This window comes from Drosophila bipectinata, chromosome 3R, assembly GCF_030179905.1.
Source record: "Drosophila bipectinata strain 14024-0381.07 chromosome 3R, DbipHiC1v2, whole genome shotgun sequence".
NCBI classification, from domain to species: domain Eukaryota; kingdom Metazoa; phylum Arthropoda; class Insecta; order Diptera; family Drosophilidae; genus Drosophila; species Drosophila bipectinata.
Window position 1 is genome coordinate 27,288,287 of NC_091739.1, and position 23,308 is coordinate 27,311,594.

At 45.8% G+C, this 23,308-nt stretch overlaps 7 protein-coding genes across 11 annotated transcripts; 2 read left to right on the forward strand and 5 right to left on the reverse strand.

Annotated features, from left to right (window-relative positions):
* Nucleotides 1-70: 70 nt before the first annotated feature.
* On the forward strand, nucleotides 71-1,997 carry PolA2 (DNA polymerase alpha subunit B). Its single transcript, XM_017236455.3, has one exon. It carries the CDS (start codon nucleotides 159-161, stop codon nucleotides 1,962-1,964), a length of 1,806 nt encoding a protein of 601 aa, XP_017091944.2. The 5' UTR covers nucleotides 71-158; the 3' UTR covers nucleotides 1,965-1,997.
* Nucleotides 1,998-2,000: 3 nt separating this feature from the next.
* LOC108122023 (uncharacterized) lies at nucleotides 2,001-4,544 on the reverse strand. 2 transcript variants are annotated; one of them, XM_017236457.3, is made up of 5 exons: nucleotides 4,404-4,544; nucleotides 3,487-3,608; nucleotides 3,099-3,415; nucleotides 2,915-3,037; nucleotides 2,001-2,854 (listed from the first exon to the last, which is right to left on the reverse strand). In XM_017236457.3, exons 2-5 carry the CDS (start codon nucleotides 3,490-3,492, stop codon nucleotides 2,374-2,376), a joined length of 927 nt encoding a protein of 308 aa, XP_017091946.1. In that variant the 5' UTR covers nucleotides 3,493-3,608; nucleotides 4,404-4,544; the 3' UTR covers nucleotides 2,001-2,373. The 2 variants fall into 2 exon arrangements, with proteins under 2 accessions (XP_017091946.1, XP_017091947.1); XM_017236458.3 differs by having other exon boundaries at nucleotides 4,257-4,472.
* Nucleotides 4,545-5,886: 1,342 nt separating this feature from the next.
* Nucleotides 5,887-7,343, reverse strand: LOC108122148 (filamin-A). The gene is made up of 3 exons (XM_017236672.3): nucleotides 6,935-7,343; nucleotides 6,498-6,872; nucleotides 5,887-6,440 (listed from the first exon to the last, which is right to left on the reverse strand). The coding sequence occupies exons 1-3, from the start codon at nucleotides 7,071-7,073 to the stop codon at nucleotides 6,145-6,147; spliced, it is 810 nt and encodes a 269-aa protein (XP_017092161.2). The 5' UTR covers nucleotides 7,074-7,343; the 3' UTR covers nucleotides 5,887-6,144.
* A 187-nt stretch (nucleotides 7,344-7,530) lies between these two features.
* Nucleotides 7,531-10,415, reverse strand: TTLL6B (Tubulin tyrosine ligase-like 6B). 2 transcript variants are annotated; one of them, XM_017236670.3, is made up of 6 exons: nucleotides 9,745-9,949; nucleotides 9,392-9,678; nucleotides 9,180-9,333; nucleotides 8,481-9,115; nucleotides 7,865-8,426; nucleotides 7,531-7,808 (listed from the first exon to the last, which is right to left on the reverse strand). In XM_017236670.3, the coding sequence occupies exons 1-6, from the start codon at nucleotides 9,802-9,804 to the stop codon at nucleotides 7,698-7,700; spliced, it is 1,809 nt and encodes a 602-aa protein (XP_017092159.2). In that variant the 5' UTR covers nucleotides 9,805-9,949; the 3' UTR covers nucleotides 7,531-7,697. The 2 variants fall into 2 exon arrangements, with proteins under 2 accessions (XP_017092159.2, XP_017092158.2); XM_017236669.3 differs by having other exon boundaries at nucleotides 7,532-7,808; nucleotides 9,392-9,688; nucleotides 9,745-10,415.
* A 94-nt stretch (nucleotides 10,416-10,509) lies between these two features.
* On the reverse strand, nucleotides 10,510-12,567 carry pll (serine/threonine-protein kinase pelle). Its single transcript, XM_017236671.3, has 4 exons — nucleotides 12,406-12,567; nucleotides 11,913-12,323; nucleotides 11,202-11,858; nucleotides 10,510-11,145 (listed from the first exon to the last, which is right to left on the reverse strand). Exons 2-4 carry the CDS (start codon nucleotides 12,218-12,220, stop codon nucleotides 10,629-10,631), a joined length of 1,482 nt encoding a protein of 493 aa, XP_017092160.2. The 5' UTR covers nucleotides 12,221-12,323; nucleotides 12,406-12,567; the 3' UTR covers nucleotides 10,510-10,628.
* An 85-nt stretch (nucleotides 12,568-12,652) lies between these two features.
* Nucleotides 12,653-15,505, forward strand: TfIIA-L (transcription factor IIA L). Of its 2 annotated transcripts, XM_070280803.1 has the most exons (7): nucleotides 12,653-12,804; nucleotides 13,640-13,834; nucleotides 14,174-14,467; nucleotides 14,530-14,737; nucleotides 14,799-15,043; nucleotides 15,106-15,225; nucleotides 15,282-15,505. In XM_070280803.1, exons 1-6 carry the CDS (start codon nucleotides 12,781-12,783, stop codon nucleotides 15,211-15,213), a joined length of 1,074 nt encoding a protein of 357 aa, XP_070136904.1. In that variant the 5' UTR covers nucleotides 12,653-12,780; the 3' UTR covers nucleotides 15,214-15,225; nucleotides 15,282-15,505. The 2 variants fall into 2 exon arrangements, with proteins under 2 accessions (XP_070136904.1, XP_017092054.2); XM_017236565.3 differs by having other exon boundaries at nucleotides 15,106-15,505.
* A 133-nt stretch (nucleotides 15,506-15,638) lies between these two features.
* On the reverse strand, nucleotides 15,639-22,266 carry woc (without children). Of its 2 annotated transcripts, XM_017236559.3 has the most exons (11): nucleotides 21,510-22,266; nucleotides 21,185-21,448; nucleotides 21,078-21,119; nucleotides 19,080-20,905; nucleotides 17,662-18,683; nucleotides 17,221-17,603; nucleotides 17,031-17,156; nucleotides 16,843-16,964; nucleotides 16,654-16,783; nucleotides 16,496-16,595; nucleotides 15,639-16,434 (listed from the first exon to the last, which is right to left on the reverse strand). In XM_017236559.3, exons 1-11 carry the CDS (start codon nucleotides 22,264-22,266, stop codon nucleotides 16,260-16,262), a joined length of 4,947 nt encoding a protein of 1,648 aa, XP_017092048.2. In that variant the 3' UTR covers nucleotides 15,639-16,259. The 2 variants fall into 2 exon arrangements, with proteins under 2 accessions (XP_017092048.2, XP_017092051.2); XM_017236562.3 differs by lacking the exon at nucleotides 21,078-21,119.
* Between the last annotated feature and the right edge of the window lie 1,042 nt (nucleotides 22,267-23,308).

Sequence of the window (23,308 nt, forward strand, 5' to 3'; positions counted from 1 at the left end):
TGCATCGCGACCAGAGATGGGCGATATCTTCACTTATCGATAACAACCACCATATAGGGATAGGTGCTTGTATAATCTGGCAACGCCGTGGATTTTGCCGCCAAAAGAAAAGTTGCTGGTGTTTATTTACAAAGATAACACACTTTTAAGAACCTCGAATGGACGCGGAAATAAAGCAGCAGTTCGATGAAATGGGCGTGGAGCCCGAGGATGCGGTGGTGGAGAGGTGTGTGGACCTGGCCATCACGTATAATGTAACCGATGCTACGGAGTTTGTGGAACAGTGGATGGCGTTCAGCCTGTCACATCTTCACGGCGAGGATCCTACCACCGACAACCTCGGAGAGTTCGAGCGCAAGGTGCTGCAGCTTAGGAAAGACAAGATTGCTTCCAAGGCATCTGCTCAGAAGGTGAACTCCTATGCTGCGACAGAAACAAACTCCCTGGCCACCTATGGCCTTATTGAAGACGACCCCATGATGGAGGACTACATGGGAGATTCGGTAGCGGATTCCTCTGCCATGCACACGCCCAAGAGCAAAAAGGAAGCACCTCGCCCTGCAGGTCTCAAGGGCGGAGTGCTCTTCAGTCCCGCCAGCTTCACTCCCCAATCTGCTAAAAAGAATCAAACAGGAACCCCAGGAAACGCAGTTAAGGGCAAACCAGGCGATGTTGTGGACTCTTTTGGACACCCAAAGCTCTTGTCCGGTTCCAACTGGCAGTCGGATATGGAACACACAGTGCCTGTTGTCCAAAAACTTCTCCACAAAGACGCCCCACTGACTGTGGCCAACCTGGGCTACATGAACGATCTGCTAAGTGAGCGTTGCGATGACCTGCACGATCGACTGGTAGATACTGGACGAGCGCTGATAGACAGGAAGCTAGGCGCTGAAGGAGCAGCCGAGTGCAGCTGGTATCCGCAAGACAAACATACGCTTGAAGCCCTCCACTTACTGCACGCTGTAGGGATGATCCATTCCGAAGACGATGGCCCGCTGGACCCTCACTCTGCTTTTCTATCCGTATCCGACATTGACAACAACAGCTTCCTCTCGCTGAACTTCTCACGGATCAAGTCATGCAGTATATTCCCAGGACAAGTTGTGCTCGCTAAAGGGTTCATTCCAAAGGGCAATTCCTTTGTGGTGGAGGAGATCCACACTGAGCGGAAACTGACTCCCCCAAATCCCTTAAAAGTTGACAGGGAGCTGCAGTTTGTAGTGGCTTCCGGTCCATTCACAGATAGCACCGATCTGTGCTATGAGCCGCTTCACGACCTCCTGAATTACCTCAAAGATCACAGACCCGACGTGCTAGTCTTAACTGGTCCCTTCCTGGATGCAGAGCACAAAACTATTGGTGAGCTAGTGGAAACATTCGAATCCTTCTTCGAGAAGATGATTGCTGGAATTATGGAAGTGGTTGGGTCCCACACCACAGTGCTGATGGTGAGTAGCCAAAAGGATGCTATGGCTCACTCCGTATATCCCACCCCACCACCAACTCTCCGGAAAAGTTATCCTAACTTGCACTTGCTGCCCGACCCTTCCATTGTGGACCTGGATGGAATAACACTGGGCGTCACCTCCACTGATGTGGTGGATCATCTGCTGAGCCACGAACTGGCAGCGAATGCGGGCGAGCGAATGCATCGGGCCATCAACCATTTGTTTCATCAGGGTTCCTTCTACCCCATTTATCCGCCGGCGGACGAAGACATGTCCTACGATTCCCAGCTAGCCCTCAAGTACGCCCAAATCAGACAGTTGCCAAACGTGCTCATACTGCCCGGCGATCAGCGACACTTTATCCGCTTGGTAAGCGACTGCCTAGTCATCAATCCCGGACGACTGTCGGATAGTAAGGGCGGCACATTCGCCCGCTTCTTAGTTTCGCCCACAGTCCCCGGAAAGGTGGCCAACATGTTCAACAGTGTGGCATGTCAGGTGCAACGCATCTAAACATATTTTAGAAACGAAAAATAAACCTCTAAACAATAATCGTTAAAGCGTTTATTAATTTATGTATAATAGTTTACAGCTAACAGTAGGAAATGGTTTCTAAACGTAATGTACTCTAGGATCTCTATGTACGATTGTTTCCGCCTCCCGATAGCGAAGTCAATTCGATATCGAGGAGAAGCGGTCACAGAGAACTAAAACTCCGTTGTATATTTTAACTATACAAAAAATACTGTATGCCGTGTGTATGTCCAATTAGCTGGGCCACAACGCAGATGCGGTTAAGTAACTTCGTGCCACCTTAAGTAATCTTCGCCTTCTGTCCAGTTGCGCCTACGATTTTTTGTTCCTGGGATTGGAGCTACCCTGTCCAACAACTAGCTCAATTGCTGGGCTCCTGCTTGTATTGTTATTGCCGGTTGTTCACCCCCTCCGGATTGTGGCTACTGGCAATACTATGCTCCATGTTTTTGACAATCACGTAGTTTGTGATGTGGTTGATGGCCTCGTCCTGTAACCGCTCCGGCCAGCGCTTCATGTACGACTTGATGAAGTCACCGAAAGTGTCCACCTTATCGGGTGTACTCTTATGGGTGTCCACTATATTCTTAACTATGTCAACGAACTTGTCGTAGTCTTCGTGGGATTTTTTGATCTTCTGATAGTTGCTCACGCCCCCATTTGTATTGCCGCCGCCTCCTCCACTAGCCCCGCTACCTCCAGCGGCGGTGTTCATCTGCTGGTCCATGTTGTTGTCCGCCAGCCGGGCAGAGGCAGCTGCGGCCACTGCTGCCACAGCAGCCGAGGACGACATAAAGTTGTCCACATTCCCGGCATTGGGAGGCGGCTGGGAGTGGTCCATAAAGTGCCGATGCATCCCGTACTCGGTCCTATTATCAAAAACATAGTTATTTAAAGTTTACTGTTTTTTCAGTGGGTTATTTTCTTACTTATAGAACCCCTCCGTGTTGTTACTATTAAACTCTTGTTGCGACATTGGATTTTTCCAAACTGGTGATTCAGATGTAGAGGGTAAACTGCTGGTATTCGACGCGCTCGTCATTCGTTTATCTCTATGAAGGAAAAGATATACAAGTTAAGTTAAAGTCTACTTTTCTGTTGGTCTTAACATACTTGTAACCGGTGTGTGCAGCGAGACTTTTGAAAACATCATCGACTTGACTGTAGAACTTCCAGGTGCTGATAATGCCAGTGGTTTCGAATGTCTTTTGCTCCTGTCTGTAACGTTGTGTTAGATTGTTGACTTTGAAGTGGACCTCGAGTGCAGTAACAGGGACACCCAGTGAGGTTAGCTGCTTGGCCATAGCCACATACAGATGGCCATTGCGTTTGATGGTGCGCAGCTCATAGGCGCAGACTTTCCATAGTTTAATCAGCTCTAGTACACCACTATCCTCCCATTGTCGGCGCTTTTTGTTGAATTTTTCATACTGCCAGGATAAATAATGTTAATGTTAATGCATTGAGTTTTGATTTAAGAAAGCTGTATGTATATACTTACAGGCATTTCACATGGGTCTCACTGCCGACAACTGGGATTGCCCAACAAACTTCGTCTGCCACCTGCAGCAACACATGAAGAGGTTTATCTAATAGACGGGCATGGTGTATACGGATCTACACCTGAAATATGTAGATGAGAAATCATTAGAATATAATTCTATATCACATATTTATTAATTATTATTATTATTTTTTTGATCAAAACACTACTATATAGCCTATAAGATCCTATGATGCATGTCAGTATCCAGTATCTTTATTTATGTCATCATAAGCTAGAACCTTGCAGCACCTCGGCAATTATAACTTGCCTGTGTCTATTATATCGCTGTCATTATAATTGCTGATTTTTAATTATCATTAAGCCGGCACACACACACACACACACACACTGGACCTGACCAGCCTCTCCCAAACATGCATTACAACGGTAAACAAATAAAAAAGCGAGGGCCCGAAACAAGTTGAAAATATCTGTCGGGAGGCGAGCTACGAGATGGACGCGACAAAAGCTGGAATCAAAATGAAGCGGTAATTCAAGTATACAAGAGTGGAGATGCGGATGAAGATGTTCGGCGACGCCAACGTTGGCGCTGACGCCGACGCCGACGGTATTGGCACTTGCCTGCGAAGGGGAGCATTGGGGGAGCCTATTGGGCTGCTGTAATTTGCGGGGGGAGATGTTACTTTTCTTGAATACACACGCACAACTTTTTCCCTTCACAGAGATACACACAAACACACACACACACATCAAGAGGGACGTACATCAGATCGGATTTTCTTCCGCCGAATCCGTATTGCGGTTACGCTCTTCTTGCCTCAATGCAACAACAACATACAACACCATCAGCCACAAAACTTAATAATAAGTCAAATAATTAATTTTTAATTATCTTCAAGAGGGAAACACACGAAAAAACTGTAGCTCCAACGCAGCGCTGCCAAATAATGATGTTTTCGAGAGCGAGATAGCTACACGTAGAACGGAGATGTCAGGATAGCTTGTTTTTAACAAGATTTTCAAAGAAAAATATGAATAATTTGTAGTACTTAAAAAGTATTAACTTGATTGTTTTCATGAAAAATGTCAGCTTATTTTTTAATTGTTATTTTTTTAAGTTTTTTGTTAAAATCTAGCTAGTTTTTAGGATAAACATTTGGCAACACTGACTAAACGGCGAGAGCAACATGGTGTGAACAGTGCAACTAGTATCCAAGAGATACGAAATGGTGTTGCCAGATTGGCGGACAAAATGTAATACGTTAGAACTCAAATGTCAACATTGCTGGAAAATGATGAAAAGAATTCACTGCCTATTAATCCAAGATACAGTCGTCAGTAATTTATCTTCTAGGTCCCATTCCATCCTTCTGCCACTGCTCGTTAAGACTCACAACAAAGCAAACGCATTTCATCTCATCATTACCAACTCCAGTCTCTCAACCCCCCACTGCCCGCCCCAATGCACTAACAGCTTTTGTTGGAGCATACACACACCAACACAGCTCACACGTACATGTATTTGCCGGTCATCATCATCATCATTAGGTTGCGCGGCGAAGAGAGCAGCGAGCTCCCAAATGCGAACGTCATTAGCGGTCTAAATAACAAAAAATGATAATGTGGCTGCCACAGTCGTCGGCTTTGGGTAATCATCATTAACCTGCACGTTGGCCCCTCTGTGCGAGGCCAAGACGCAAGAGCCGTTGGTAGGAGGAAAGAAACCCCCATAACAAGGTCACCAGATTTTGTCCGTCTATTATTATCCCATTTGGGGGTTTCAGCCAAAAGTGAGCGTTGGGTAGGGCTGAAAATGTTTAAAATGTTGCAAAACTATTTAATGTTATTTTAAAATTTAGTTGTAAATTTCTATATTCATATATTTATATTTATTTTTGTAAATTTTTATATTTAGCTGCGAAAATATTTATTTAAGGCTTAAATATTTATGTGTTTAAGGCTTAAAATATTTTATAGGTTAAAAATGTAAACTTTCGTATTCAAAACTGGAAACATCTAAAAAAAAGTACAATAGATATTTTAATAAGCTTTCTATGAATATATTTCTGAAATACTTTTTCAATAAAAATAATCGAATGTAAGCTACTTCACATATGAATATTTTGAATAATTTTTTCAATAATAATTCGAGTTTTGTGTGGGCAACGCGATGGCTTTCTCATCATCATCAGGAACTTGGCATTCCGCCGACTACATCATTATGGTTCCCCTCTTTTTATCATCCGATGGTGATGGCCAAATGATTGTATTGCCTTTATAACACAAAAAAATGGTAGTATATTGATATACAGAAACGAATTCAAAAAATCGTTATACATTTTATTCATAATCATTAAAACTTATAAATATATTACGTATTATTTTTTGGCAATTTATATATTTTTTATAATTTAAATAAAACTATTTTTGTTGAAACTATGTTTTTTTTATCTGTAGACTATTTGTTTCTTCCATGGTGCGGCGTGCCGGTCATCATCATTAGGTTGAAACTCGAAGACAGCATCAGCACCCTCAGCTCTTGGGAAAAAAAGCATTCTATGATGCACATAAAGTTGGTGGATGTTATCATCATTAGCTACACTTTGCCTTCAGGTAGGAATGATGACAGAAGCAGTCAGCTCTCATCATGTCCTACTCGGCGCTAAGTTTGAATGGAGATCCGGGTATGTGTTGGTCTCCCCACTTGGCCACCAGAATGTAATCGCCAGGATCGCAGACACGGTAGCTAACGCGGTGGACATTCCGGCCTAGATGTTTCACCACCACTTCTTCGCTGGGACCTCGCTGTCCAAGAATCCCGACCAGCAGCATGTTGTTCCCAGCCTGACTGCAGTCCACAGTGAACTCGTTACGCTCCACCAGGCTGACGTGGGTGAGTCCCAAGCCCCGGCTGTGAACCTTATTGGCATCGGACTCCAAGGTGGGTACTAACGCAAATAAAGAACTATATAAATCATAAAACATTAGCTTTTTATATTACCCACCTGCTGAATCAATAGGTTTTCCCTCAATGGCTTCTGGACTTCCAGCAATGGCCACTATGATGAACGGTGACCTCGGCAGTGTCACAGAGTTGCACTTTATGTGGACCTTGTAGAGACCTGCTCCGGCACTTAACTGGCAGTCGATCTGAAATCGTTCCGGGTCCAGCTGCTTCTGATGGACGGGCTGGATGGGCTGCCCAGTTGGACTCTCCACTCGCACTTCAAAGTTTCCCTTGACCCCGTTGCGTTTGATGACAAACCCAACAGGGCTGTTGATCCTGACCGCTCCGCTGGGAAAGTGCAGCAGCTGCACCTTGCCGGCATCGGTCAGTTCGGGCGCCACATAAACCCGTGGCGGCTCCGAGGGATAGGCATCTGGAAAGTCAGATGTGAACCGTGTATAAATAGCCATTTCGATGTTTACTTCCTCATCTCACCCGCATCAGGCGTGCGCTGGTAGCGTCCAAAAATACCACCCTCCTCCGGACTATTCCCATCTATGCCACTCCCACTTGGATTGGAGGCGGGGGCGGCTGCCTGCGTATTCAGACGCATCTCCTGTGACACTTTGAACATGCCGCTAATATTCCAAAGATATTTTAGTTTTTATTTAACGAATTATGAATATTTTTCCACTAATAATTAGCGTCTTTCCGGAGTGTGGACTGGCCCGTGGCTGCTCCTTAAACTGACTGATCTTTTCGATCTTCCTCTCATTTCGATCTTGCTCTCGAAACGCTTGATTCTCGATCTCGGTACTCGCCCCCTCCTCAATGTGGGGCCCATGGGTGAGTGTTTATGATATTTGTTTGCCGGGCAGGCTGCCAAATATACATGGATGTTTGGTTCTTATGGGGAGTCGAGTGCCGGACAGCCAGTCCGATTTCCAATTCAAACAAGAGAGAACGTTATTTAGGAGCAGAAACCACACAGTTCTAACCTATTTAATTGATAACTTTTTGTAAGGCACCCCTCCTATAAGAATAAATGTAATCAACTGCCTTTCTTAACCATCCATTTATATTAAATCTCTAACAATTTCTATTTTTCGGGGGCAAGCAGAAATTCAAATTTAAATATTAACAAATTTAACAACACGTCTTCCTGGAAGGGTGCAAGCTGTCGGAAGGTTTAATGGTCAAGTTTAAAGGCGAATGGATTAAATGACTAAGATACTGGGATTTTGGAGGCTGGGTTCTCTCAGGGATATTCTCGAATATCGAAACCGTGCTGCAGATTGTGGTACAAATGGGGATACACAACCATGTCTGTGTTGGTCAGGTGTCCGGACTCGTAGAGCGTGAAATATATCTATTGGGGAACATTTTAAGGCATAATTATAAAGGAAAGCTGATGTAATTGCTCACATTCTCGGTGATTTTGAGTGTTTTGATGGACTCGGTGCGCATGTGCAGCCAAGTGTGCCGCAACCGCTCCTCCGCCTCCGATATAAAGCCCGGCGTCCAGTTCTCCTTCAGCCGGAATAGATTAATGCGATTCTTTTCGCGCACTGCTCGCGGCAGGATCGCGGTCTGCCGCTTCCGGGGATCCCGCTTGGGCCGGCCATTCAGCATCTGCTCCTGCTTGGCCTTTTTCTCCTCGATTTGGAGACGCATCTTTCGGGCCAGATCCTCCCGTTTTTTGCTGGCAGCCGTCTCGGCAAAAATGGATACCTGATTGGTCTGGCCGTAGAAGCGAGTGTAGTATTCCTCCTTGGATTCATCGGGTGGTGGCATAATACGTCTAAAGTTTCCAAGATGATTTTCCTCCCAGGCAACCTGCTGAGCCAGGGGGCCTATAACGACGGAATCCGATTCAGTCTCCTTGACCGGATTGGTGCCTCCTTCTGGATTGGCTGGATTTGCTGTTTTGGCATTTATTTTTGCCTTCGAAGCTGAGCCCGCAGTGAGCCGTGCCTTTGGAGCTGGCCTATAGAATTTGGGAAATATATGAGTTTAAGGTTTTTTCCATTTTAGAACTTACGGATCACCACGTATCTTGAGCAGCCGTTGCTTCACCCTCTTGCGATCCTCTCGCATAATTTGCTTCTTATCCGCCAGCACTGTGCTAACCAGATTCAACGTATCCCGGATGAGTGGACGCTTTACTTCTCGGTCCACCTGTTCGTTGGTGTGGAAACTGGGCGAGTGATTCACCTCCAGAATATAGGGCTTCAGCTTCCAGTCCACCAGAATATCGAAGCCGAGTATTTCGAAGCAGGCCTGGATTTTGTCGTGACCCGGAAAGCAGGCGTGGTAGTTGTGCTTCAACACCGGCCAGGCACTCAGTACCGTCTTAATGATCACATCGTCTACGTTGGTCCAGAACTCCTCCACGTCATAGTTATGACGACGCATCCAGTTGTTGATCGCACTCAGTTTTCGCTTGCTCCCACAGTCATCGTTGTCGCAGAGCTCGTAGTGGGAGTTCCGCTTGTTCACCGAGTAGTTGGTGAGGTGCATGTACAGGTCGGTGGAGTTTCCGGGAGTGGGTTCCACGTACTTGTTGGTCGCAAAACGAGCCAGTCCCTCATTGTACACAAAGATACGTAGCGGATCCACTGATGTAATAAGAGTATACACACGCAGGTCGAACTTGTAACCATCGATGAGCAGTGGCTACGGGGAATGCATTGTTTCTAAGATTATTTTCGGGGATTGGAACTCAATATCTCCGACTCACCCTATGAACGTACGTTTGGCATATAAGACGCTCGTGGGGTCCTATGGTTTTCAGATCATTGGTTAGCCAAATACCTCGTCCCTGGGCTCCTGAATCCGGCTTTAGGATAAAAGTGCGCTTGTGGTTTAAGGAATAATTCAAAGCATCTCCATAGCTGAAGTAAAGTGGGTGATATTATGTACCTATAGCTTATGAGATAATAGGAAACTCACTCTGCCGGCAGCATCCAGGTCTTGGGAAATATCTTGTAGTCATGCGGATACAGTTTCAACATTCGATTTAGATTCCTCGAAAGCAGATCCTTGCGGCAGATCTCGATCATCCCGGGGAAGTGGTTGATCTGCTGAAAACGCTTCATGTTTTTGAACAGTTCTACGCCGGGAAAGGAGTCCGACCACAGGATGTTCCACAGCTTGGACTCCTTCACCAGCTTGAAGCCGAGAGTCTTGGATATCCTTCCGATCATGGCGTAGCGAGAGTTGGACACGCAAATGGTGCTCTTTGTTTCGCTGAGATTGATAAGTTAAATCCAAGAATTATTACAGAAAGGCTATTTGGGAGTCACCTGGGAGTGCGTTCGTCGTCCGGGACTGCTCCGACTGCAGAAACTGTGCTCGTGGGACATTCTACCCGGTAGCACTTGTTGTTCAGCTGGATGAAGCCTTGGAGTTTAGCCTCTGACGCCGACATTAATCCCGGCAAAGGGCTGCCATCGCCTGAACACTGACCGCCGGCAACTCGGTAGTCCGGTGATTGGCTTCCTTTAAGGCCAGCTGCCTTTTTCTTTGGGGATCGCAGTTTCTTTAGGCGGCGACGCGGTGAGCTGATCACCGGTTGGGAACGGGTCGGCGAGTGATCCGGGGATGACCAATCCCTCTCTCGATGTGGCTGCTCGCTAAGCGCCATGTCCAAGGCGCGCGTAACTCTCGATCTTTGCTCCCGATCCTTTCGTATCTTTTCCTTGGAGAAATGACGCAGCTCCTGAATCCTCTTATAAAACTTGGAATTTTTCAAATTCATTGCTAAAATCGCTTGCAAGTGTGTGTCGTGTAGGCTCCAGTCTCTAGTAGTTGTCGGTTGTGAAATGGAAAATTTTCTGGTGCTAAAACTACAATTACAAAGGGTCGTATCGATGTTGGAAGCCGGAATTCTTCACGATTAAAAACGGTATTATTTTGTTGTTATTGTGTTGCGAAATTGAAAAATAAAGTTAGAACCAAAATGACGTTAGAATCAATACGTAACATATCCGAGTAGATCCTTAGGTTGACTTTTCAGATACCTGACGACAAGAATACATCAAAAATATAATAAAAAACTAAACCATCAATTATTAAAACAGTATATAAAAATATATATTATAACCAGTATCATGTTTTAAAAAAAATGACAATTGATAATTAACAAGTTTTAAGGCACAATCATTAATATGGTCATTAAAATTCGAAATCAAATCGGTTTTGGTTTAATGCGATGCGGTTCAAAGCGATCCAGAACCATACTCATTGACGGCCGATCCTGCGGATCTAGTGCAGTGCAAGGAAGTCCAGTTTCAATGGCACACAAGCACACGTCCAAATCCGCACCAAATGGCATCGGAACTTGCTTGTCTAGAAGTTCGGTGCGATTGTGCCGCCAGTGCTCCTTGACGTAGAGCAGAAGATCCTGCTCAACGCGATTTGTTACTTGGCGGCCCGTAAATACCTCCAGTAAAACTATTCCGAAACTGTACACATCCACTCCGGTGCTGAGTTGCTTTAAGTTGCGAAACTCCGGCGGCAGGTAGACTTTAGTACCGAAAACTTTCTCCACCCTCATCATTTCATTTATGGATTTAGGGCCCTCTCGAGCCAGACCGAAATCCCCAATCTTCGGCTGCAGGCACTGATCCAAAAGGATGTTTGCGGGCTTAATATCTCCGTGAATAAGCGGCGTGCCTCGTACCGTATGCAAGAAGAAGATTCCCCTGCGAAGAAGATGGTTTACAATTTTATGATCCGGACAAAATAAGAGTAGACTCACTTGGCTGTGCCATCACAGATATTAAACCTTTGCCGCCAGGTCAATGGTGAGAGCGACGGGTCAGATTTGTGAGCTCGCAGGCGATTTTCCAACGAGCCACCATTCATCAGTTGGTATACTAAGCATGGCTTTTCCCCATTGATACTGTAGCCGTAAAGAGCCACTACATTGTCGTGTCGGATTGAGTTGAGATACTTGAGTTCATTGTAGCTCTGCTGCAGCTCTACCTGGAACTTGTCGACAAGGCTGCGGTAGTTCATCACCTTAATGGCCACATCCAGCTGCTTCCACTGCCCGCGAAAAACCTCACCGAATCCTCCTTGTCCCAGACGATTTTCCGGACTCCATCTGTTGGTGCCAGATTCCAGCTCCTTGTAATCGATCATCATCAGGGACTCGGCTGCCCTTTGGACAGTGCTGATGTGAATGTTGCCTAGGGACTCCAGGCTGGGATCCTGCTGTGACGTTGTGCTTTGGTTATTGTTGGAGTTGCTTACACCCGAGGATGAGGGATAAGGTGGGCCATTGTTTAGCCTCACACTGGAATCGGGAGGAGCTCGCAGCTCGCTTATGGTGGGTACGCTCCGTGGAATGTATTTGTGTAGGTCCTCATTAACGTAGCCTTTAATCACTCGCATGGCATTGTGGAGTTTCAATCTATAATGTTACCTTAAGATTAGTGAAGTTTATACCAAATACTGATACACTTACTTCTTGAACAAAGCAAACAAAGTTTGGACAGTGTGATTGTACTGACCACCCCAGATGTTGAGAAACTCGTTTGACGCCGAGCGCCCCCTCTGTTTCTGACTATTTATTTGCTCCACTTGGTGCGAGTGTAATTTCGCAGTCTTAGCCATCACTTGCCACACGTCCAGTGCGTCCAAGTGGGAACATAACTGATGACGCACCGGCAGCGGGAGCAGCCGGATAGGCATGGAATCATCCAGATAAGATCTTGATCTAGTCCTATTCGCATTTTCGTGGTTTGCGGCGTCTGTGGTTTCTGCTTCACTCATCTTTAACAAGTCGCCAGGATAGCTGGTCGCGACTGGTACATTGAGTCACTTACCGGATGCACTCGAGGCGAGTGGTGGACGGAAAGGGGAATTAAATGATAACCTGTTGCAACGAAAGTTTGGGAAAAATCCCAACTCAATTCCATCAAAGCAGACTGCTAACAGTGATGATAACAGTGGCTTACCATTACATTGGAAGTTCCGTAGCCCTGGGGATCTGGGGTTTTTGAGTCTGGCAACTCTGGCCCATTACCAATAATTTTTTTATTTTAATATTTTGGAATATTTTATGAATTTTTATAAAAAAATCTTTCACATTAGATAAGTTTTATGAAAAACTTATATTTTTTTAATAATTGGTATTGCCCACCGATAAAATTTTCAAATACATATCGATATGTAATGTATTTTTTGCGACAAATATCGACTTATCGATATAAGTACATTTTTTTACATCCCTACCTCACAATTCTTTCAGCCAACAATTTATAATTCACGAAGAAGTCAATTACCGATCCAGTTAAAATAAAAGCATCAAACTGGCGGAAAAAAAGGTTCAAATGGCTTTATGCCAGACTTCAGTGGTAAGTTTTACAAATCTGCGATATATTTGTCAAAGCAGACCTGATTACCGAAATTTACCGGACATTGAGAAAATACGGCGCGACATATGGAAGAAAAGCGGCCAGGAGCTGGAGCTGGGGCCGGGCCCCTTCGTCCCCTTACTCCTCTACTGTCCACCTGGAAAAGTGAAAGTTTCTCCCGTTGAGTGTGGGGCACGGACGATATGGACACCAGGTTGAAATTAAGATACCGATACTGAGACTGCAACGGCGACAAGGTGTCTGTGTGCGTGACTGCGTCTGTCTGCTGTCTGCGGGTTGGTGCCTGTTCGTGGAAGTATTGGTGTTGCCTGCGTTCGTTGCCTTGCAATATTTTTTTTCGGCCTGGGTTGTTGGCCGAAATGGTTTTTCCCAGGAACCATATGTATGCCTATGTATATACCAAGTGGCGTGCGCCATTATCAGCATTGGGTGCTCTTATCTCGCTGATAAAGCAGAACTACGTATGTACTAACATAGCAAGTTCGTGGGGGCACAGCAGCAAAAACAAAAGTGATACCGGTACATTTGTGCATACATACACGTTCATATACATATGGAATTCAACATTCTTCGCAAACAAATGCGCTATGTTACTAGTATTTGTGGTTGACATACTTGCAGCTGTGGTTAAAATTATAATAATTGGGTTTATCAAGTTGCAAAACAATGTTACTTGGTTTAAATCGTGGAATAGTATAGAATATGCAGTCACCATGTACCTGAAAGCAACTTGGTAACCTTTAATTATAGCCAATTAATAACATGAACATGTATTTAAATATTAATTATATTTATTTTCCTATTTCACCCGCAGCTCAAAGTATATCATGCCGTTATCGAAGATGTTATCACAAATGTACGCGATGCCTTCCTGGACGAGGGCGTTGACGAGCAGGTACTGCAAGAGATGAAGCAGATCTGGCGGAACAAACTGCTGGCCAGTAAGGCCGTGGAGCTCAGCCCAGACGAAGGCTCACATCCTCCGCCCATTGTGGCCAATAATCCAAAGGTGCGGATCATTAAAATTTGTTGCAAATATCATACTAATTTATGTATTTCATAATTTGACTTGTCTAACTTTATTCGAAATCATTTTGACTAAGATCTGTTGCTTTATCTTCCTTATGCCCACCAACAACAACAATGTTACTGCGCTTCATCATCAACATTGACTAATGCGGTGCTTTCTCGACATCCAAACCGTCCCAAACACACACGAACCATAAAAACTCACCCACATCTCACACACATTTAAACTCGCACATGCCTCGACTGCAGAACAAGGTAATGCCATCTTTCCATCTGAGAACCGAGAGGTTTGTATTGCTAATGGTTTATTGTTTTGCAGGCCGCCAACGCTAAGGCCAAGAAGGCCGCTTCCGCATCGGCGGCCACACCACTCAACAGTAGCACCAGCGCCGGAGCGATTGCCATGAAGTCACCCGCCACAATGGCCACGAGCAGTGGAATCAAGAATGGTCTGGGGCCCGTCAAGCAAGAGGTCAACTCACAGAACCCACCGCCACTGCATCCCACCTCCGGAGCCACACTAATGCAAAAACAGCAACAGGCGGCCAGTGGGGGTCAGACTCCCATTCCAATTGTGGCATCGCTGGACCCCAACCGGATCATGCCCGTTAACGTGAGTTATCCAACCAATCGTCCAGTTTAAAAATATTATTAAGATGTAACTCCATTTTGTAGATCACGCTGCCTTCGCCAGCCGGCTCGGCAGGTTCAGAATCTCGAGTGCTCACCATTCAAGTGCCGGCATCGGCGTTGCAGGAGAATCAGCTAACTCAGATACTGACGGCCCACCTAATTTCGTCCATAATGTCCTTGCCCACAACCTTGGCCTCCTCAGTGCTGCAGCAGCATGTTAATGCAGCCCTGAGCAGCGCCAACCACCAGAGTAAGATATATAGTTCTTAAATATATTCGATAATTGGATAATAAATTTTTAAAAATTTCAGAAAATCTTGCTGCTGCCAAACATTTGGATGGAGCACTAGACTCTTCGGACGAAGACGAGAGCGAGGAGAGCGACGACAACATCGACAACGATGATGACGACGATCTGGACAAGGACGATGATGAGGATGCGGAGCAGGAGGATGCTGCCGAAGAGGAGCCACTGAACAGCGAAGACGATGTTACCGACGAAGACTCTGCTGAAATGTTTGATACAGATAATGTGATCGTTTGCCAATACGATAAGGTAAATCCTACTAACTTGAAATTCTTTAAAGAGAGCTTTATTTATAAGGAAATATTTTGTAGATTACTCGATCCCGCAACAAATGGAAGTTCTATCTGAAGGATGGCATCATGAATATGCGTGGCAAAGACTACGTGTTCCAAAAGTCCAACGGTGATGCCGAGTGGTAATTTCAGGAAAGGGTATAACAAAATTAAAAAAGACATCCAACAAAGAGCCTCATCGAATGCGCCTTTAGCCTTGAACAGTTGCCAACCCAACCGGAAATCGACCAAGAGGAGGAGAGTACTGGGAGCAAAGCACTCGGGCGGACAAACCAATACCTTATTTTAGTTTCATCTTTTATTCTACGCTAATTAAAAAGCGAGTTGTGTTGCACTTAACCATCTCAATTATAGATATGTATTACACCAAAAGTCGCATACCTTTTGTGTCAATAAACTGAAACACTTGTGAAAGTCAGTATCAGTTTTTATGTTTTCGGGATGTTGGTGGGGCTGGTTCTTGGACACCACCACATGTGGTGTGGTTATCCACTTTGATAACCAGTTGGTTTTCCAGAGTAAACAGAATAAAAGAAGACGAAACGCAGTCATTCAAAGTATGTATGTATTTAATATATAGACATGTCTAAATCTTGCAGTTAAGGAGTACAGCATTTTACATTTTCAACACTTACATCAGCGCCGCTAATTGTTAGGGTTTTGCATCATATGTACAATATTCCTTGTACAATCACTGTATGGTCATCTATCGTAGATTTATGTACATACATACATGCACTTTGTCGGCTTTTTGCCTTATCGCCTAAACAATTTAAGTAATGACTAAAAATGTGTGGGTCTGGCTACTAAACTTATCCTAATGAAAATGTCTGAAGGTGTTGTTGTGTTTGTATGTTGTGTGTTTGTGGGGTGGATTGTTGCTTGTTGGTTTCTAGTTTATTTTAGTTCAGTTGTTAGTGAGATGGACTTGGTAATCGTTTTTACATTTACAATTTCTCCTCTCTATCTCATCGCTGCCACACTCAAAATATAAGTATAAAAGTTAAAAACAATTTATAATATAGCACAACTCTCGCTCCTAGTTTTAGCCCTATTTGGTTTTGCCCGCAAACAAACTCGTGCTAAGCACCATGCCGAAGAATCGCCCTCGGTTGATATTGCAGAACAAGCCTTGCACATACACTCTGATATGGTATCTGCTTAGCCAACCATTAGGTCGTCAATAGCGCAATATTGATTTCTTTCACCATTTTCACGCGGTGCAGCATCCGTTGCAACGCGTCTTGGCCCAGAGCTTGCGTGGAGTACCAAACGGGAGAGTCGGGCACGCAGGAACGCTCGGGCTGCAAGTAAAATACATCGTTGCGGGTTTTGACACTTTCCGGACTGCAAGGAAACATTCAGAAATTAGCTTCAAAATAAAGAAAAGACAGTTTAGATTACTCACCATTTAGAGAGATAAAATTCGTAAAGGCGGACGGGACACCGCAGTGGATTCTCCTCATTCTCTTGTTGCTCATAAACCTTCTTCTTTCGTGGATTGGCGTCTGTTTAGGAAAGTAAGTAATTAAATGGCTGTTTAATCAGATGAAGGTAATGACTCACCCAAACCAGCCTGCGGTGGATAAAAGCGTAAGAGCACGTTCCGGGAACCAGGAACTTTGGAATTCTGGGATGAGCGCTTCCAGTGCTTCATTATGTGGGAGAAGGATAACTGCATGTGCTCTTCTACAGTCTGTAATGTTTTTAAAATTAAATAATCATCCTTGTTTATTATTTTAAGCAATGTCTTACCGTCAAATTAAAGTGTTTGGTGTTGAAGAACATGAGAGTGCTGAGCAGTACGTGTGGAGAATGAGCACCAAGTTGTTTGCACTCCCACAAATGCTCCTCTTCCACGCGGGTGACAATGTATTCTATTAAAATATATCGTTAGTTATTAATGTGCATGAGAATATTATTATAAAGATTGTTTCACTTACGCGAATCGTTGTAAAGCACGGAAAATTTACGTGCCACTTCATCCAAACACTCCGTAAACCGCTCATAATATGGATCGTAGAAAATATTGTCAATACGGCCATTCACATAAAGATATTGCTGTATTCCTGTAGGATAAACATAAAAAATTAATTTAAACAAATACTCTCTCCTTTTAAACTGCACACTTACCCAAGACAAGATAGTATATGGTGTCTGGAGCATATTCGGTGCCATTGGGCTTGCGCACCTCCTTTACGAAGAGACAAAGTGAGTAGTTCAACTCATCGGCGGTCATCTGTAGAAGCTCCGTCTTGAAGGGACGCCTCCGCATGGAGCTCTTCTCAAGATCAGCATTCTTGGTCATCACCCACTGCTTCCAGGCGTTTACACCAAATGTGTATTTGAGGAACATTTGGGCATCAGGCTTCTCCTGTGGCTGCTGTGCCTGCTGCGACTGCTGTTGCAGGGCGGAGTGGTCCATTTCACCACGCTGCCGCTTAACTGGTGACCTGCTGTTACGATTAGGCGACTCCAGGACAGCGCCGCCGGCTCGTTTGCGTCCCCGAGGCGACCTGATAATGATACTTAAATGTAAATAAACATTTTTAGGAAAGATTTTTGTTTGCTAACCGATTTGTTGCATCTAACATGTGATGCTGCTGATCCAGATGGTGCACTCCCATCTGACCCATGTCGTGGGCCATTGGCGATTGACTGCTGATGGTATTTGCTGTCATGGACGTCTCCAGATCCACCGTGGAAGTTTGGTGGTGGTTGTCATAGTCGCCCGTGGCCATCTTCAGTGCTAGCTGCAGCATATCGTCACCATAGGGGTTGTGTCCAGCCCCGCTGACGTCAACCACCTGTTGTTGCTGCTGCTGCTGGGCAACGGCCTCAAGACTGTTCTGGTATTGCAGGGTCACAAGGCCGGGGTCCGGCTTGATCTCGTTATCAGAATCAGAATCCGAGTCATGCTTCTCTTCGGCAACCATCTCGGCCATCATTAGGAGTTCAGCCTCGAGCGGATCCTCGGGCATCTTGTCCTGGATCTTCTTGATCTCTTTGAGTATGCCCTGCGAGGTGTTTCTCGTCGTGGGGATGAATATCGGCACTGGGATGGGTAGTGGAATGGGCACCGGTACGGGGAACGGAGCAGAGTACATGTACATGGGCTGCGGGATAAAGATGGGCACTGGCACTGGGATGAGCACTTTGTTGGAGTAGTCCTTCTCGGTCTGCATTCCACATTCTCTCATAGTCGGACAGGCCTGCTCGCCCGTGGATACCATCATTGGTTTACAGCTTATGTTAACGTTGCGCACAGCTTTCGGATACGGGGGCACTGTGATGATCTTTGTCTCTGACACCGTGGCCGGTGGATAGTCCATGGACGTGGTTGTGTTACGCCGAGCTCCGATCGGTGACAGTCCACCTGGCGATGGAGATCGCGCCGCGTAGTCAACATGCTTGCGGGGTCTTCCACGTTGTGGTGCCGGATGGGACCCTGGCAGCGGAGGAGGTGAAGCAGCCCCCGATTCTCGAGGACGTCCACGTTTGCGGCGCACAGTCAGATTTTCGCCACTTGCCAGGGATTGGACCGTAGATATCACTGGCAGCATGGTGCCTGATTTCTTGGCAGTGGGTTTTCCAGACTGAAAAATGAATGAAAAGGTGTATAATTATATTTTTGTATTTTTATATTTCATTCCAAAAAAACCTTACCACTGTCCTATTTCTCAAATTCATGTTTTTTTAATAGTTAAGGTATTATTAATATTAATAATAATATTTTGGAATTCAAATAGTGAGCCTATTGAGTCACTTGTATTGAGAAGGACTCATTAGTACTCATTTTAGAGCAGTAATTTTAATCGATATTTAACAATTCATCTAGTTTCGATACAAAGTTTCGATTACAATCGATATTTAACAATTTATCGATTATCGATCTGTCACTTTGAAGAAAAATTTGGCACAAGTTCGTACATTTTTGCACTACTAAGTTTTAATCTTAAAAAAAAAAAACCAATAAAGTCTTCGAAACTCACCTGGGAGAGCTTTAGCTTGACACGCTTGGGTAGACCTGTGGGGAACGGTGCAGTGTCCCTACGGCTACGGCCTTGCTTGGAACTGCTGCTGCCAGGACTCGGGCTACCTCCGGACTGTGGCTGATCGCTGTCCAGGGTGAGCGGAGCACGTGCGAATTGATTCTGGAACTGCATTACGCACTGGTATGTGCAAAAGTTGCGCATGGAGGCGTCCGACATGGTAAGATGGTATTGCGGGGTGTTGAAGTTGCTGCAGTTGTCGCATTTGGTAACCGCCCGGGCCGAAATGTTGCAGCTTACACCGTGCATGGTCAGACAGTTAATGGAGCAGGTTAGTGTTAGAGTGTCGTGGTCCTCCTGCCCACTCAGCTGGTAGATCATGTCGAAGTTGTACTTCTTAACCTTACACCACTGGCAGGAGACGATGTGCCGGTTGACAATGATATAGACGTTGATGCATACCCGCGAGCAGAAGACCTTTGGAGTTTGGTGCTCGTTGTATATGGTGTACGCCTCGGCGCTCCTTCGCTCAAAATACTTGGAGCACATGGCGCAGGGGTCGGCGTTTACGTTGCTCACGAACTTGAACGCCGAAAAGCAGGGATTGGAGCAGAAATAGTGTTCCCTGTCCTCAAGCAGCATCTCGACGCGCACTGGCTTTTCGTTGTTGCACACCCCGCACATATCGGTGCGAAGTTTTCGCCTGGGATTGCACATGCTGTCGTATCGGCGCAGACAGGCCTGCGAGCAAAAGTCTTTGAACTGGTCCTTATCGCCCACCGGTGCCAGGAAGCCCTCCTGCCCGCCGCTGATGTCCTTCTGGCAGCAGGAACAGGTCTTCAGACCTTTCTTGAAAGTGTTTAGGCATCCAGCGCAGCAGAACTGCCGAACATCGAAGCCGAAACGGACACAGTACTTGCCGAGAGCCGTGGAGCTAACCTCCTCTTTACATGTCTCGCAGCTGGAGCCGATTGTGCGCTGGTAACTTCCCAGACAGACCTCGTTGCAGAAGTCCATGGTTTCCCAGATGAGTTGCTTCTCGTTCACGTTAATCTCTGCCTCACAGTCGGCGCATCGTCTCCGGAAGCTCTCGATCCTGTCCAGTCGTGCCGCCTCTGCTTCGGCCAGCGTCCTGGCTACTACACTACTCTCGGCACGCTTGCCCGGCGAATTTTGCTGCGGCTGCAGTGTGGTGGCGCCAATATTGCGAACCCTGATCGAGTGTCGCTTGAGCTTGAACTTGTCTGGCTCCTCCGCGTTGAGCAGATTGAAGCAGTCATCGTTGCAGATGTAGAAGCAGTCCTGGTCCTGCTTTATGAAGTACTTGCACCGCTTTTCCTCCTTACACTGCAGACAGGCCTGTGTCTTTTCTGAGGCAGCATCATCATCTTCTGCCGTTTCGCCCTCAGCGTCAGCTCTTTCGGCGCTTCCTTCGCGAACTACCTCTTCCACGAGGAACTTCTTGCGCCGCACGAAGAACTTTCCTGGATTATCTGCCAGTAGGGCATTGCAGCATGTCGAGTCGCAGATGAACTCGTAAACTGGGGCTGCTGGCTCCTTAGGAGATTCTTCGTTCTCATTATCGCCGTCTTCTTTCTCCTTTTCCTGAGACTCCTCCGGTTTTTTGAACCGGAATCCACAGGTCTTCTCGTTGTCGCATTGTCGGCATTTCTCCACACTGCCCACGATCCAACTGATGATGGTTTTGGGAGATGCGCCAGGTTCTCCAGCCACTCCACTGGCGAATTCCTCTCCAGTGGGCTCGTCGGCATCAGGTGCATTTTCAGCGGCCTCTTCGTCGTGGGCTGCTGCACCTCTAACGTCATCTAATAGGAATAGAAATTAATTAGTCAGGGCAACAGGTAGTATGAATCTTAAACTATATAATGGTTTGCCAAAATGAGATAAAACACAAAGGACGAAACTCTGGATGAATATTTTGATTAGCTGATGTGTCGAAGCAAACAAAAATGCAAAATACATTTCTAATTCGCTCACCTTCGGCCCTCTCCGATGCTGCCTTATCTCCGGCTTGAGCATCTGATGGCAAAATTGAAAATCGTCTATATATCTTTGTATGAAAATTTTATATTTGTAGCACATACCGTTTGCAGTGGTCTGAGACTCTTCGGTGGGCTCGCCACTAACAGCACCCTCGGATTCCGGATCAACAGGTGTGTCTGTAGTCGATTTTCCATCGCCCTGGGGGGATTTTGATTGATTCTGCTCGGCAGCCTCTTCCTCCTCGGCAGCCTTTTCGGCGTTTTCGCGGGCTATTTCCTTCTCAGCTTCAGTCACCTCGGTTTCCGGGTCGTCAGGAATGAGGCAAACGTCTGACTCCTCTGGTTCCAACACATTTTCAACGGTGTCTGGATTAAAAGAGGAAATTTTAATTATTTTCTAGCGCAAAAAAGTATGTAGTTAACTTACCATCTCCATGCTCGGCCTCTCCACCTTCCTCTCCTCCTTCACCCTCTTCGATCTGCTCCGATTCAGCGTCACCATCCGGATTGTCGTCGTCCTCCGCATGAGCTTCGTTTTCATTCTCATTCTCATTTGCCTCGGTCGCATTTTCCCGATCTTCTAGACTCGTATCAACCTCGTCCCTGCCTTCTGGGGGCTCTGCGTCATCTCCCTGACGGGAATCTCCTCCCATTGAGCGCATTTCCACATCGTCTCCTGCCTCTGGCTCCTCCGTTGGGTGTCTTTCTTCTGCGGCTTCTTCGTTCTCACCAGCGTCTTGATCCCCTCCTGCTTCACTCTCATCCACATCCATGGCTTCGTTGGACGCAGGACCACCATCGACAGCATCGCCGCCGGCCTCCTCGTCCTTTTCGTTTGTTTTTAAGCCGTCTGTCTCCTCCGGCTCTTCAGGGTCGCGTCGGGTAACCTCTGTTTGCTCTTCCTCTTCTACAGGATCCCTTGGCGGCGAAGCTGAAGCCTTATCCTGGGACTGGTTGTCCTCTGCGTCCAAGGAGCCCTCTGATATCTGTTCGAACTCCTCTTCCGGCTCTTTCCCAGTGTCCTGGGGAGCGGCATCTTCTGCTGGCGGTGAGGCCGGCGTATCTTGTGTATCCGCTGGAGTCCGCTGTTGCTGTTGGTCCTGATCCTCTGGACGAGGCGTGGCCGACTCAGGCCGGGCGTTTGAATCCGCGCCAAATGAGTCTAGGCTGGATACTTCTTCCATTTTCGTGTCCTTGCTTACCAATGCTCAAACCAAGGCGCTTGTTTATATAGACAACAACTGTAAGAAAACAAACAACAAAGGTAAGTTGCGGATATCGATAGCGGGCGACTATCGACCAGGGCCCCACACCATTGCCGCCTAAAATGTGTACACACACATGCACAGGCACACCGACGCACACGGTCACACACACAGCCACACGGCAGTACTCCACTGTGGTGTACAGTGCACGAAAAAACAAAACATGCGCCGCCAGAAAAGTGCCTACTGGCCGTTGTGTCTGTATGTGGTGATTATCTGACCATTAATTACTTCACTTGCACTTGGTCCCGGCAATGCAATGGCTCTAAAAACAACGGCGTCGGCCGTATTTGTTTATGTGGGTGGACTGCTGGCCGGGTCGCGACGGCTGGGGAACGAGTCAAGAAAATGCCACAATAAGCAGCCTTACATTGCAAATCAAACTGGACTCATCATAGGTGGCCGCTATTTAGATTGCCCGAAACTTTTCAACACTTTGTTATACTTTTCGCAATGTGCAATTTCGCGTTTTTGCAATTTTCTTGCCACTGTAACTCGGCTTTTTTCAGGCAGGAAAATGGCGCACCAGAGTATCCAAATCCCAAATTCCGAGTAGTGGTAGCACGCGCATAACGCGTACTTTGCAGAATATACCGAAAAATACCGCATTTTCCCGCTATATCTAGCCGTAAAGCAGTTGGTGAAGATTGGTATTCGGCTGAGGTTGGCAGCCCTTGCAACTGTGGTACTTCTTTTTGGTATATTGAATTTATTTATTTACATTTTTTTTATATAAATCAAAGATTTAATAAAGAATTATGATTTTAATCACTATTCACTGATTGTAACACTTTAATTTTTTTCAAACTTTGTAGGTTAATTTCTTAAAATCTTTAAGATAGATGGGCTAAGCTTACAGAAAAACTTGGTAATTTTAAAAAAATGACAAATTTTAAAATTTTTGTAAAAACTTTAATAAATTTTAAACCTTAAAAGAAATATAATATATTCTTTGTATACA